The 13532-nt window shown below is 48.0% G+C and overlaps 1 protein-coding gene across 1 annotated transcript in view; it reads right to left on the minus strand.

Moving 5' to 3' along the window:
• Positions 1–1730: 1730 nt before the first annotated feature.
• Positions 1731–13532, minus strand: part of grk5l (G protein-coupled receptor kinase 5 like) — a 28674-nt gene continuing 16872 nt past the window's right edge. Inside the window, exons 2-16 of the mRNA XM_047015337.1 lie at positions 11666–11761; positions 11446–11558; positions 9891–9968; positions 9689–9786; positions 9159–9251; positions 8928–8991; positions 8683–8823; positions 8284–8474; positions 7334–7371; positions 7083–7172; positions 6379–6587; positions 5894–6031; positions 4353–4490; positions 3985–4116; positions 1731–3794 (exon numbers count right to left, since the gene is read on the minus strand). Coding sequence (XP_046871293.1) covers positions 3711–3794; positions 3985–4116; positions 4353–4490; positions 5894–6031; positions 6379–6587; positions 7083–7172; positions 7334–7371; positions 8284–8474; positions 8683–8823; positions 8928–8991; positions 9159–9251; positions 9689–9786; positions 9891–9968; positions 11446–11558; positions 11666–11761 — 1703 coding nt within the window. The 3' untranslated portion in view covers positions 1731–3710. The remainder of the gene's footprint in view (positions 3795–3984; positions 4117–4352; positions 4491–5893; positions 6032–6378; positions 6588–7082; positions 7173–7333; positions 7372–8283; positions 8475–8682; positions 8824–8927; positions 8992–9158; positions 9252–9688; positions 9787–9890; positions 9969–11445; positions 11559–11665; positions 11762–13532) is intronic.

The following is a 13532-nucleotide window of genomic DNA, read 5'->3' on the forward strand; positions in this document are numbered from 1 at the left end:
CTGTACTTGATAACGAGGAGGTCCTACCAGTAAACTATGGCTCCACCCTCACTGTTTATGAAGGTATTGAGTTATTGTTGCACTGTGCCTGGAAGCTAAGATGTGGTTACTTTACACTGTGCCTGGTAACTGATATGTGGTTACTTTACACTGTGCCTGGTAACTGAGATGTGGTTACGTTACACTGTGCCTGGTAACTGAGATGTGGTTACATTACACTGTGCCTGGCAGCTGAGATATGGTTACTTTACACTGTGCCTGGCAGCTGAGATATGGTTACTTTACACTGCAACTGGCAAACAAATATTGCCATTGCTGGACTCTGAACCCCAAAATACTGTCACACCTTAAACGAATACATTGTAAAATGTAAATGTACAACCAATCTTAGGTCTGTTTCCTTTGGCCAGAGCTGTTCTAATGACTCGCAGGTTTTCATAATATCCCGGTGCAGACAGTCACGACATGCTGACTACTGGTACTGGCTCTGTGTTACTGGTGTCAGAGTGGCCTCATTCCCAGCGTTCTCCTCACAGGCTGGAGCTGTTGATGTCCCCACTGTTGACAGTCTATCCATCAAACAGCCCCACGGGCTTAGATAACCTTGCTCTCTCGCTCCAACCAAAACCACGCGGCACCTAACAGCAACATTGCTCCAGAGAGCAGCGCGTCACACGAACCACTCAAGAACACACAAGCAGGAAGAGAGGTCGCTAGGCCCCGAAAAGTGCAGGGAGGAAGAGGAGGACAAGAAGAGACGAGGACAGGATCGTAACTCCTGGAGCGGAGATCGTCAGGGTCTTTTCCAGGGTGAGTATGGCATAAGGACTGGAACACCCAGACCCCAGTATTATCTGAGACTGCTCCGCAGGGTCGGGTTTCTAAGGGGGGGGTTGCAGTCAGCCCCATGAGCCATGGCCTGCCTTTTCCTGTACGCCCCTGAGAAGGCCCAATAAGGGATGGGTATAGCTCAGTGGTAGAGCATGGGGATGGGTATAGCTCAGTGGTAGAGCATGGGGATGGGTATAGCTCAGTGGTAGAGCATGGGGATGGGTTTAGCTCAGTGGTAGAGCATGGGGATGGGTATAGCTCAGTGGTAGAGCATGGGGATGGGTATAGCTCAGTGGTAGAGCATGGGGATGGGTGTAGCTCAGTGGTAGAGCATGGGGATGGGTATAGCTCAGTGGTAGAGCATGGGGATGGGTTTAGCTCAGTGGTAGAGCATGGGGATGGGTATAGCTCAGTGGTAGAGCATGGGGATGGGTGTAGCTCAGTGGTAGAGCATGGGGATGGGTGTAGCTCAGTGGTAGAGCATGGGGATGGGTGTAGCTCAGTGGTAGAGCATGGGGATGGGTGTAGCTCAGTGGTAGAGCATGGGGATGGGTATAGCTCAGTGGTAGAGCATGGGGATGGGTTTAGCTCAGTGGTAGAGCATGGGGATGGGTGTAGCTCAGTGGTAGAGCATGGGGATGGGTATAGCTCAGTGGTAGAGCATGAGGATATCTCCTCCTCTAGATCCTACACTGGTATTGGTGAATATGATGATGAGGATGGTGATGAGTTATATGAATATGATAATTATGATGCTGTATGAGCATGTCATGTGCATGAGTGTCAGGCGATATAAGACACAGCCATGTCTATCGAGTCCTCACAGTGTCTGCTTGACGATGTTTTGATACAAAAACAAGGGTTAGAGAGACAGGGTGTGAGACAGGAGACACACAGCCTTGGGTCAGATCAGGCTTTATTAGGAGCAACAGGACACAGTGGGTTTGGCATTACATGCACTTAGTCAGCACCTTAATATACATTCTCACAGTGTCCCTCTCTTCCTTGCTCCTCCACTCCTCTCCTTTCTGGCCAACCAAAGTGTGTGTGTGTGTGGTTTCCACAGAAACAAAAAGGATAGGACAGTTAATAAAGAAAGTGCAAACGTTCATGTGGTCTAGATATAACTCCAATAAGGAGACACTTTTCCCTGTCCCTGACTAGTCAAGTTCTTGGAGAGTTTATTGTAGTTTATTTAGAATGTATTTACTGCAAAATCTGTTGGCATTCCTTTCAATAAGAAAAATATAAACTTCTTAATTTAAGATTATGTATCATCCCTCCATTTGAATTGGCGCACTTGAAGGTCAGTTTCCTGTCAGGGGCCCTTATCAATGATGTGCCATGCCCAGGATGATGGGGGGCATCTCAATACTGCACTTCCGCTTCCTTTCCTCTAAGATGACAAGGCTTGCTCCTAGGGCGTTTCCGTCCGTCCTTCTCCTACCCCGTGTCTTCAGGTCAGTGGAGACAACACAGGGGAGAGGAGGGCTCTGAATGAGAGACAACACACACACAGCCGGGGGAGGATGAAGGAGAAGGGGAGCCCCAACAGGACAGCCTTGGTCTCTGTCCACAGGAAACCCATGCAGGACCCATCAAAGACCTCCAAACAAGTCTACATTCTACCCAACACCACAACTGAGACACTGAGAGGGGAGAAGTAACAATTGCCTTTCGTGAATTTGAAGTGACCCTGTGAAAACGGCTTTTTACGGGGTTCCGTTGTCGTGGTGGAACCCCGGGGAGCCGGAGTGAAGCTGGACCTTCCCCTTCATTTCCTGTCTGGGCATGCTCGTCATGACAACGCCCAAACAGCTGGAGAAAGGAGAAACAGCATGGCTGAAAGTACTGTCTGCCCAGTCCTAGAGAAACACCACATAGACAGACCATACAGTACTAGATGGTGCCACAATAGTAATCATACAGTACATGTCAGAGGTAAAACAACATCTTTACTATAAAAACAGACTGATAGGTAGATAAATGGCATTCATGTTTCCGTTTTTGAAATGTAACATTGTAAGAAGGAAGTCCCAAGTTAGGTTGTATTCATATCATAACATTGACAGGCTCCGAATGTGTGTGTGATTCAGATGGGACACAATTGCAGACTCACATTACTTGGAGGATCAATAGTAAAATAGGAACCAGACATTTTTTTTCGGGTTCTAGTCTAAGGTGATCCTAATGGTGCTTAGTATGTGAACATAAACATTGACACAAACAACATAACTGGATCTTTGGCCTGAGTGTTATACATGGCAATGCACATGGTGTTGAGGTGGTTGAGGTGGTGTCTGTTTCATGAAATTAATGTGTGCTGAGAGAGATAGAGAAAGAAAGGGGGGGGAGAAAGAAAAGGAAAAAGAAATAGAAAGAAAAAGAGGACAAGGAAATACCAGAGTGAGTATGAGTGTACATTTATGCAAGGTTTTCCTTTTTGATTTTTTTTTTTTTTTAAACAACAACAACAACTAGAACAATATTTCCACAAAGACCCCATGTTGTATTCCCTGTGGTGGTCTTATAGACTCAGTGGATCCCCTGAATTAGCTTCATTTCATGTCTTTTACATCGAGGTCAGTGGCTCTTCTCAAGTCCAGCAGTCCTGAGGGTAAGTGAGTAAGGTGTCTGAACATTTCCAAACGTCTCTGCATTGTTGAACGTTCCTCAAACCCCACGCTCCCCTGAGCTCTTAGGCCTTGGTCAAGGTGAAAGGTCAAGGGGTCAGGTGTTTCCCCTGGACTGACCCCAGGCTAGGGCGGGATCCCTCAGGATGACTGACAGCTGGTCAGGCCGGGTGTAAACCAATCAGCAGCAGGTATGTCCCCTATGCTCCGCCCTCTCTGTGTGAGCTCCACACAGGGTCTTGGCCACTAGGGGGCAGAGTGGGACATGGAGTCCACTGAGTTTACACTGGAAGACTGCACCCGGCTGTTGGCAATGGACACCTCTGGGTGCTGAAGGGGGGGTGTGGGCACATACAGAACAAACAAGATGGAAAGAGAGAGGTCAATCACAAAAGAAGCGCGTTTGTCTGTACATCATTTGTGTAATCAGCATGTGTGTGGTTATGTGTGTGTGTGGTTATATGTGCAAGTCTGTGTGTAGTTACACGTGTGTGTCTGTGTGTGTCTGTGTGTGTCTCACGTGTCTCCTGAAGATCCGGTCCAGCAGACTGCGCCGGGGGGGTTCTGGGGGCAGCGACCAGTCCAGGTCTGGGGGCCGGGAGCCCTGGGGCCCAAACAGGTTCAAATCACTGAAACACTCCGTCTCTATCATCTACCAGGGGAGGGAGAGAGGGAGAAAGAGAGAGATAAAGAGAGAGAGACAGAGAGAGAGAGAGGGAGACAGAGAGAGAGATGGAGAGGGAGGGAGAGAGAGAGAGAGGGGGGAACGGGTGGGGAATAGGGTGAGGGAGAGGGAGGGAGAGAATCCCGGTGTTTAAAGTACTGCTGAATTTGTATGTTTTGTCAAACTATATACACACACACACACACACACATCACAACATATACCTCATTCTGCCATGGGATAGACACACAGCCTGTAGAAAACTTGGAGTAGAAATCGTTGTCTGTTTGGTCCAGATTGACACCCTTCACCGTGGAGAACTGCTCAATGTCCAACACGTCCTTACAGTACACTGCCCGAGGCTGAGGGCAGGGAGGGGAGGAGGGGTGGGAGGATGGACAGTAGGAGAGAAGAGGAAGGAGGGACAAGAGGAGGGAAAGCGTTGATGAAGCATTTAAAGAGGGAGATGGGCCAAAAACAAAGAGGGAAAAAGATGCTAATTCCATGGTATGTTTCTATTAGTAATAATAATAAAGAAGTGGCATTTAACTGACATTCCCTAAATGTAAGAAATGAGTGCTGTGTTGCGTTGTATACAATAACAGAGCAGACGTCTGCACTACAAAAGAAGTTCAATATACCCACAATATATTTTAGCTAGTTGGCTTAACCAAGCTTAACAACAGCCATCACATCAAAGCGGTGTCACAAAGGTGGTTATCAACTGAGGGCGTTCCCGTAAAAGGGGCAGTGTGTGCACCATGTGGCCAATCGCAAACATGGACTGCATATCTGACCCAGGATGAGCAAACTAGAATATTAAACAAATATGGAGAAATAATATAATACAGGCTAAAAGAAGGCGTCAGATGGCTGAGCGGTTAGGGAATCGGATTATATATAATATATATTAATCAGAAGGTTACTGGTTCGATTCCTGGCTGTGCAATATCCCGGCACTCCACCCTACTTCTCTGTGGGGAATGTCCCTGTACTTGCTGTAAGTGGCTCTGGATAAGAGCGTCTGCTAAGTGACTAAATGTAAAAGCAACACCGTTGCTGCTGCCAAAGACTGGAAGGAGAGCTGGCAAAAATGGGCAACTGTGTGAATGCGCAAGTTAATAGGCTTATCGATATCACTGCTCCAGAATTACGGCGGGCACCAGCAGATCTGGCTACATTAACAACTGTGCATTTCATTACATAATGTGTAGCTTAGATGTATTCTTATGGCGTGCAAGACCATTTCAGCCTTATTCTTTCAGCCGCACAATGGTGTTCAACAGTCTCGGAAACAAATAAAGAACAAATATTGAACGTGAATTCAAACCAGTATTGGCTTAAGGAAATCACACTTGTACATTTTATAAGGTCAAAAGTACAAGGCTTTAGTGTTTAGTGTCAGACTGTTTTAAGATTATATTGGTATAAGATACTCGTCAGTGCGTATATATATATATATATATATATATATATATATATATATACACACACACACACATGTATTGTTTATATGCAGTATATACACCCTATTTTGCATACATTGCATGTATGCATTGCATGCATACAAGGGTGTGCGTGTATACACTTTGGATAAAAGCGTCTGCTAAATGCATAAATGTAAATGTATATGCATATACACACACACACACACACACACACACACACACACACACACACACACACACACACACACACACAGGGTATACTGTAAGAGAGCAGGTGTGTGTATGTGGCCCTGCAGTGGCTGACGGCAGGTCCTCACGTCTGGGACAAAGGACGGGTCCAGGATTCCAGCTTCCAGCCTCTTGAAGTTGATGTTCTTGAAGAAGGGATGGGCCTGCACCCCTGCCACACCCTCCGCCTGACAGCCCAGACGCTGCTTCGGGTCTTTGGTCAGCAACTGGAGGGGGAGGGAGGATAGAGTGAGGGACAGAGGAATAAAGAGAGACAGCGAGACGGGAGGGTGGGAGAGAGGGAGAGCGAGAGAGAGGGAAGGAGAGAGAGCGGGGAGGGATGGAGGGGAGAAGGGAGGGAGAGAGGGAGAGCGGGGAGGGGAGAAGGGCGGGAGGGAAAGAGGAGGAGGAGAGAGAGAAAGAGAGACAGAGACAGAGAGAGAGGGAGGGAGGAGTGGGAGAGCGTGAGAGACTTCCAATATAACAGATGACCTCGTTCATTCACAAGTAACACCACGGATTGGCCAATCAATCGCTCGATCAGCGCATCAGTCCGTCCATGAGAGCTCCTCACCATCCTACAGATGGCCTTGGTGTCCTCCGTGAATTTATCGCTGTACTCCTCCTCTTCCTCCTGCACCCTCTTCTCCACCTCCTCCCGCTTCACTCGCTCCTTGCGGGCGCGAAAGGGCGATCGTCCCGCGGTCATCTCGTAGATCAGACAGCCCAGCCCCCACCAGTCAGGGCTCATCCCATAGCGCTCGTTATTGATCACCTCGGGAGCTGCGCGCACACACACACACATGCACATTCACATGTACGTTTACATCCACCGTCAGCTGTTGAGCGTGTGGTGATGTTTTGACAGTGTTTTGAATTCAGGATGTGGTTGATACATAGCCCGCCCAGGTGTCAAAAGATCATGTGCAGCAGCAGTGTGTGCATGTTGTGTTGTAGCTGTGTGTGCGTGTCGTGTTGCAGTTGTGTGTTGTGTTGTACCTGTGTGTGTGTGTGTGTGTTGTGTTGCAGCTGGGTGTGTGTGTGTTGCAGCTGTGTGTTGTGTTGTACCTGTATGTGTGTGTGTGTGTGTGTTGTGTTGTAGCTGTGTGTGTGTGTGTATTGTGTTGCAGCTGTGTGTGTGTGTGGTAGCTGTGTGTATTATGTTATGGTAGCTGTGTGTATTATCTTGCAGCTGTGTGTGTGTGTGTGTGGTAGCTGTGTGTATTATGTTGCAGCTGTGTGTGTGTGTGTGTATCATGACAAGCGGGGGGTGCTTACCCATGTACCCCACCGTTCCCACACGACCTCTAATCAGGTCACTGTCAGGCACTTTGATGGCCAGGCCCAGGTCCGAGATACGGATGTGTCCTACAGAGTCAGGGCTCAGCAATTCAAACCAAAACACACCTAGGAACTATGTTTCAAGAGATAACAGATATGTTGAAGAAGTGATGCAGTTCGTTAACATGAATCTATAGATATCTCCGGTTTCCACGTGAAAGAGGTATCCGGACCGAGAGTGAACTCACCGTTATCATCTAACAGGATATTCTCTGGTTTTAAATCCCTGGAAGAATAGTTCAAAAACAGAGTTAGCTGTGCAGTTTGGTGCAACCTCATAACACAGTATACAGAAGTGCGCACGCACGCTAGGGGTGGGCGGTATACCGGTATGAACGCGAATACCGGTATTACGTTGTGCCATGATATGGATTTTGCCATATCATGGATATCACGATATATTAATAACTGTATTAGTAAAGTGTTTCTGTTTGGTATAAAATATAAGTCAATTGATACTGCCTAGTGGGCTAGTTCACATTTGTATCTTTTACAAAAAAAACATGCAGCATGGACGCTGCACGCATTGTGCCAGCCAATGAAAGTCAACAAACAAGCTAGCACAACTCCAGAGGAAGCAAACATTCATTGGAGTAAACTGCTTTTGTTGGCAAGTGTAAGCAAGCATTAATGATGTCTGAAAATAACGCCAGTGGGGTTGATTTGCTGGACAAAGAAGAATTGGTAAAAATTAATTGACCCTCTGTCGTTTGGAAATGAAACAGTGGCCTACTCTGTAAGTTGTGTCGTCGAATTGTGCTAGCCCAAAGGTGGAAACACTAGCAGTCTCTTTCACCACCTGATAGCCATGCATGTGTGCGAAAATGAATCTACCAGAATGCGTTTGACAAATCCAATGCCAGGTTGGTTAGTATTGTGAAATGTATGTTTATTGTAGGCCAACAGAATCGAGTATTCAGCCATGTAATAATTGTTTATAGCTAGAGCAATACAAATATTTAACAGTTTTTTTGCGATCCCATAAACGTAGGCTAGGCTACTGTTCAACGCATAAGCTACTGAGCAGTCGATCTTCCGTGGCAATTAAACGCTCCAAAATTTGAAAAACTCAACTCATGTGACAGTGACACACTGGAGTTACTAATGCACGCAAGCACACACACACACATATACACACCTGTAGACGATGGCCTCTCTGTGCAGGTGGTGGAGGCCACAGCAGATCTGGGCAGCATAGAACTGGACCCGGTCCTTCTCAAAGCCCGGAGTGCCCATGTTGTAGATGTGGAACTTCAGATCTCCTCCGTTCATGATGGTCAGGACCAGACACAGAGCATCTTTGGTCTCATATGCGTAGGCTAAACTGACCTGGAGAGACGAGGTAGAAGAGAGAGCTGTAGCCCCAGTTCTAGGACTAGACTCTAGAACAGTGCTGAGGTATTCGTTCTCTAAGGACTAGAGCAGTGCTGTGGTATTAGCTCTGGAAGGACTAGACGATAACACCGCTGATGTATTTGTTCTAGAAAGACTAGACTCTAGAACAGTGCTGAGGTATTCGTTCTAGAAAGACACTCACAACAAAGCGACTGTTGACCCTCTCCAGGATCTGCTTCTCATTGAGGGCCATGGACTCTCCTTTCCTCTTCTTGATCCTCTTCTTCTCCAGCTTCTTACAGGCGTACATCTTCCCCGTGGCTCGAACCTGACACGCACACACCTGGCACGCACACACACACATCACGTCATCGTCGTCGTTATCATCGTCTTCCTCCTCCTCCCCATCGTGATCATCATAATGAAGGACACAGCAAGATGCCTCACCTCTCCGAAACCTCCCTTTCCCAGCACTCGGTATTGTCTGAAGGTGTCTTTAGTGATCGGTAGTCTAAAACACACACACACAAACACGAAGACAGAAACATGTTGAACCGGGTATCAGACAGAGGACTTCCAAGGATGTCAGTCATCTCTGTGTCACTGAGCCGAGGGTGTGGGAGTGAGGCCGGGGCCGATGGGAGTGTGTGTGGACAGCATCCGTCCGGAAAGCCTCACTTTTCCAGCATCTTCCACTGCAGAAAGCGGTCAAAGTGCATGCTGTTCTGGTAGTCGGAGAACGCAGCTCCACTCAGATACTCATGGAGGGCCCTGGGAACACACACACAATCAGTAACATCACACAAAGTCTCCGCAAAAACGAGTATTCCTCACAGTAGATATGTCCTGTATTTGGTCATTGCTCACAGAGCTACGGTTACTGAGCGCAGATAAGAGGGCGGCTCAGTTGAAGATAAGAGAGCCACTCAGTCACCACACGCACACTGGGTGACCTGCAGTTAACACCAAGCCCTTTTTGAGCCGAGCCAAGATAAAAGTCTGGAACTGTCCTGTCCTGACACCGAGAGGGAGACAGAGAGATGGAAAGAGATCGGGAGAGAGAGAGATTGAGAGAAGACAAAGAGAGAGAGAGAGAGAGAACAGAAAGAAAAAGATGGAGAGGACAGAGAGAGAAAGAGACAGACATACAGGTAGAGAGAGAGGAGAGTAGAGAAAATAGAGAGAGAGAGGAGAGAAAGTAAACTCACTTGCAGCAGCCACTGAAGATCTCCTTACAGGGGCTTAGCTCCAGGTTCTCTCTGCACTGCTCAGCGAAAACCACTGCTGCCTCGACACACTCCGAAGACTGCACACACCCCCCCCACACACACACACACACACACGTGAGTAGAGACTAATGGCCAGCGTAACATCATTAGGAGCTGTGGAGCAGGCCCAGGAGAAACTCACGTCTTTAGAGAGGAAAGTAGTGATGATCTGATCTCCCCTGGATCTCAGCTTCTCATCCGGGGTCATCTCATAATCCTCCTAGAACACAACAAGACGAGATGACAACCCGGCCTGGCATCAATGCTGCTTGATAAAGGCTGTTTCTGTGCGTGGTATGGAAGAACTGGGGAATGGAATTACTGTGGATGCGTATTACGAAAACACCAATGAGACACAAAGGCGCGTACACCAACTCGCTCTCCGTCTCACTCTCTAGCTCTCCCTGTCTTTCTTTCCATCTGTCTCCCTCTCCCGTGTCCCTCCCTCGCTCCCTGTCTTTCTCTCGCTCACACACACACATACACGCGCACCAACATACACTGCTGGTGACTCCATATGTGACCCCATGTTGCCTGGCAACCACACAGCAAACACGGCGGGATTCCAGCAGGTCTTGGAGTGTCACAGTGTGTCACACCGGCGTCACCAGCTTTCCGTTACACACACACCCGCCAACATACACACACACACACGCAGGCTTTAAAAAGCACTAGCGTCACTTGTGCTTATGGCTGCAACAATGTCTCTATAGACCCCAATACCAAAAAAACACAAATATAATTTGAACAAGGACAGGGTAGGTAATAGTCTGCATTGATTTGTAACTCTCTTTGTGTGGTGTGTGTATGTGTGTGTGTTCTACAGCCAAAAGGCCAAAAGGGCGTCTCCACTTCCTTTGGCTGAACCCTAAGGATAAGAATGATATGGCTTGTTGTGTGTGTTGGGGTCAAGTTCCTTCTCAAAGGCTCATAAGCCTGGGAGGTCTGATCTAACAGCACAGGACTGGTTAACACTTGCAGAGCACGCACGCACGCGCACGCACACGCGCACGCACACCCTTCCACTGACGTAAGAGGAGCCACAGGGACCCCTAAGCACATTCCTGCCAACACACACACCAGCTCCATTGTGATTGTGTCTTGTTGATATTTGACTCCCACTAACACACATTCTCACATTTTCAGGTTTTCTGAAAGGGGCATCTCTCTCTCTCTCTGTCTCTCCCAGTCTCTCTCTCTCTGTCTCTGTATGTGTCTCTCCCAGTCTCTCTCTCTGTCTCTGTATGTGTCTCTCCTAGTCTCTCTCTCTGTCTCTGTATGTGTCTTTCCCAGTCTCTCTCTCTGTCTCTGTATGTTTCTCCCAGTCTCTCTCTCTGTCTCTGTATGTCTCTCCCAGTCTCTCTCTCTGTCTCTGTATGTGTCTCACCCAGGCGCTTTCTCTCTCTCTCTCGCTCTCTCTCTGTGTGTCTCACCCAGGCTCTCTGTCTCTGTCTCTCAGCCACTCTCTCTCTGTCTCTTTTGGTGTTTTAGGGTTTAGGGAGGGATGTAAAGATCACAGAGCTGGAGGTGGAGTTAGAGAGATGGCTGGATGGAGGTGCGGAGGCTCTGCTGACATAATCACCACTCAAGTTGATGATCTCCCAAATACCACCAGCCCCCAAACTGTGTTTTGAGTCTTAATCACAGGGGGTGCTGTGGAGTGGGTTACGTGTGTGCACGTGTGTGCGGATGGGTACCAAAGCGTCCAGTAGATGTATACATCGCAGCAGCTCAGGCCTGGTCTCGCAGTAGAGGCGAAACAGCAGACTACCAATCGGCTGCTTGTGACACAGACTGACATAGTCCCTCTCTGAGGAAAAACACAACACACAACACACACACACACACGTTAGTGTCTCAGAAGCAGGGTCGTGATTATAACCATGACAGACACATTCCGTATAGAGGGGTACTCACCGATACTGTGCCCCAGCTGAACACACTGGCTTATGTGAGGGAAGCGAAGAATCTCCTTCCATTTCTTACTCCTCCCCTTCCTCTTCCCTCCTCCACCTAGCAATCAGGAGGGAAGAAGGGAATGAGAGATGTGGAAGGGGGGGAGAGTCAGGGGGGAGGGAGATAGGGGGCAGAGGGAAAGAGAGAGGGGGGGGGGAGAGGGAGGGAGTCAGGGGAAAGAGAGGGAGATGGGGGGATGTAAATATCAGGGACAAGTTTCATCACTTTGAGAGGGCAAAGAAAGTGTGAAAGGGAGATCGACAGGAAGGGAGAGGGATTGTGTGCGAGTTAGCGTGTGTGTGTGTGAAAGAGGGAGGGAGGCCATTGCTTCGTGCTTCCTTGAATGAAATCATAGCCCCAGTGTGCATCATTTCCAGATGACGTCTGACTTCCTCTCGAAATCCCTGCTCTCCCCCTCTCGTTTTTTCTTCCTCCGTGTTTTCTCTTTCCCTTCCACGCAACACTCACTGTGTCTGTGTGCGAGTATGAACGTGTGTGTGTCAGGACAGGGAATACGCTTTGTACAGCCAGATTCCTGAGTGAACACAAAGCCAAGCCAGATGCAGATTCCGTCCCAATGAATAAGCTTCCAGCATCAGCATCCTGCAGGAGCTAGGGGGGACCGTGTTAGCCCAGGCTAGCACCTCTGCTGACCCCTACCTCCTACGTCTGACTGAGTGAGTGGCCTTGTGTGTGTACATAGATTAGATAGAACTTTATTCATCCCTGATATGAAGGGAAATTCCGATGTCAAAGCAGCCCCGATAAAATAAATAATAGAAGTGTGCACGATAATAATACAAGCATGCACAGTGCTAACACAATACAGGCAGTAAAAAGTATTCACAGCCTGTGAATCTTTCGTTTTTTATTTTGAATATATTTGCAAAAATGTAAACAAAACTATTTTCACGTTATTATTATAGGGGATTGTTTGTAGAATTTAGAGGAAACATTTTTATTCAGTCCATTTTCGAATACGGCTGTTACATGACAACATGTGGAAAAAATTAAGCGCTGTGAATACTTTCCGGAGGCAGTGTATGGCTGTTACTGAGGTTCTTGTATTCTCAGTCAGAATGTAGTGTAGTGGGTGTGTGGTGTTATCCATGACGGTCAATAGTTTGGCCGCCGTTCTCCTCTCTGTCGCCACTTTGGCAGTCAGGGCTGGTCCCTAAAACATAGCCCTCCTAATGAATTTGTCCAGTCCATCGCAATCTTCCGCTCTGACAGCTCACAACTGAATAGAAGATAACACCAGCCCCAAGCGACTGGTAGAACATGTACAGCGTAAGACCTTCCGAATTCAAAGGACCCGAGCCTCCTCAAAAAGCAGGCTCTGACTCTTCTTTTACGCGTTCTGGATGTTACCAGGTCCATTCCAGTGAGCTTGTGTGTGTGTGTGTGTGTGCGCGCGCATGTGTGGGCGGGCGAGCATAGCGTAGCATGTGAGCGGGGCCACAGACAGAGAGACATCTTTAAGTAATAGGCCAGGAATGCTTCCTGCTGGCCTACTGTACGTCACAGATTCGCTAATCTGCTGCTTGCTGCTGGAACGCAGGGCTTTAACGGCCTTCACAGCCTTTAACCAAATTGCCTGAAACCTGACCTGGGATAGATACGGGTCAAACTGGCCTGAATACCTAATTCCACAGGCATGGTTACCTGGGTGGCACCTGGGTTTAGACTAGGTACAAATATCTGGGAGAAAGGTTAGAAATGGAGACTTGTTTGAGATACAGAAGACATGATATCAACTCTAAAAGAAAGGTTGACATGGTGGTTCGGATCTGGCTTAAAGCCCAGGAGCACCAGGTTTTGGTGAGCA

This window comes from Hypomesus transpacificus, unplaced genomic scaffold, assembly GCF_021917145.1.
Source record: "Hypomesus transpacificus isolate Combined female unplaced genomic scaffold, fHypTra1 scaffold_30, whole genome shotgun sequence".
In the NCBI taxonomy this organism is placed as follows: Eukaryota; Metazoa; Chordata; class Actinopteri; order Osmeriformes; family Osmeridae; genus Hypomesus; species Hypomesus transpacificus.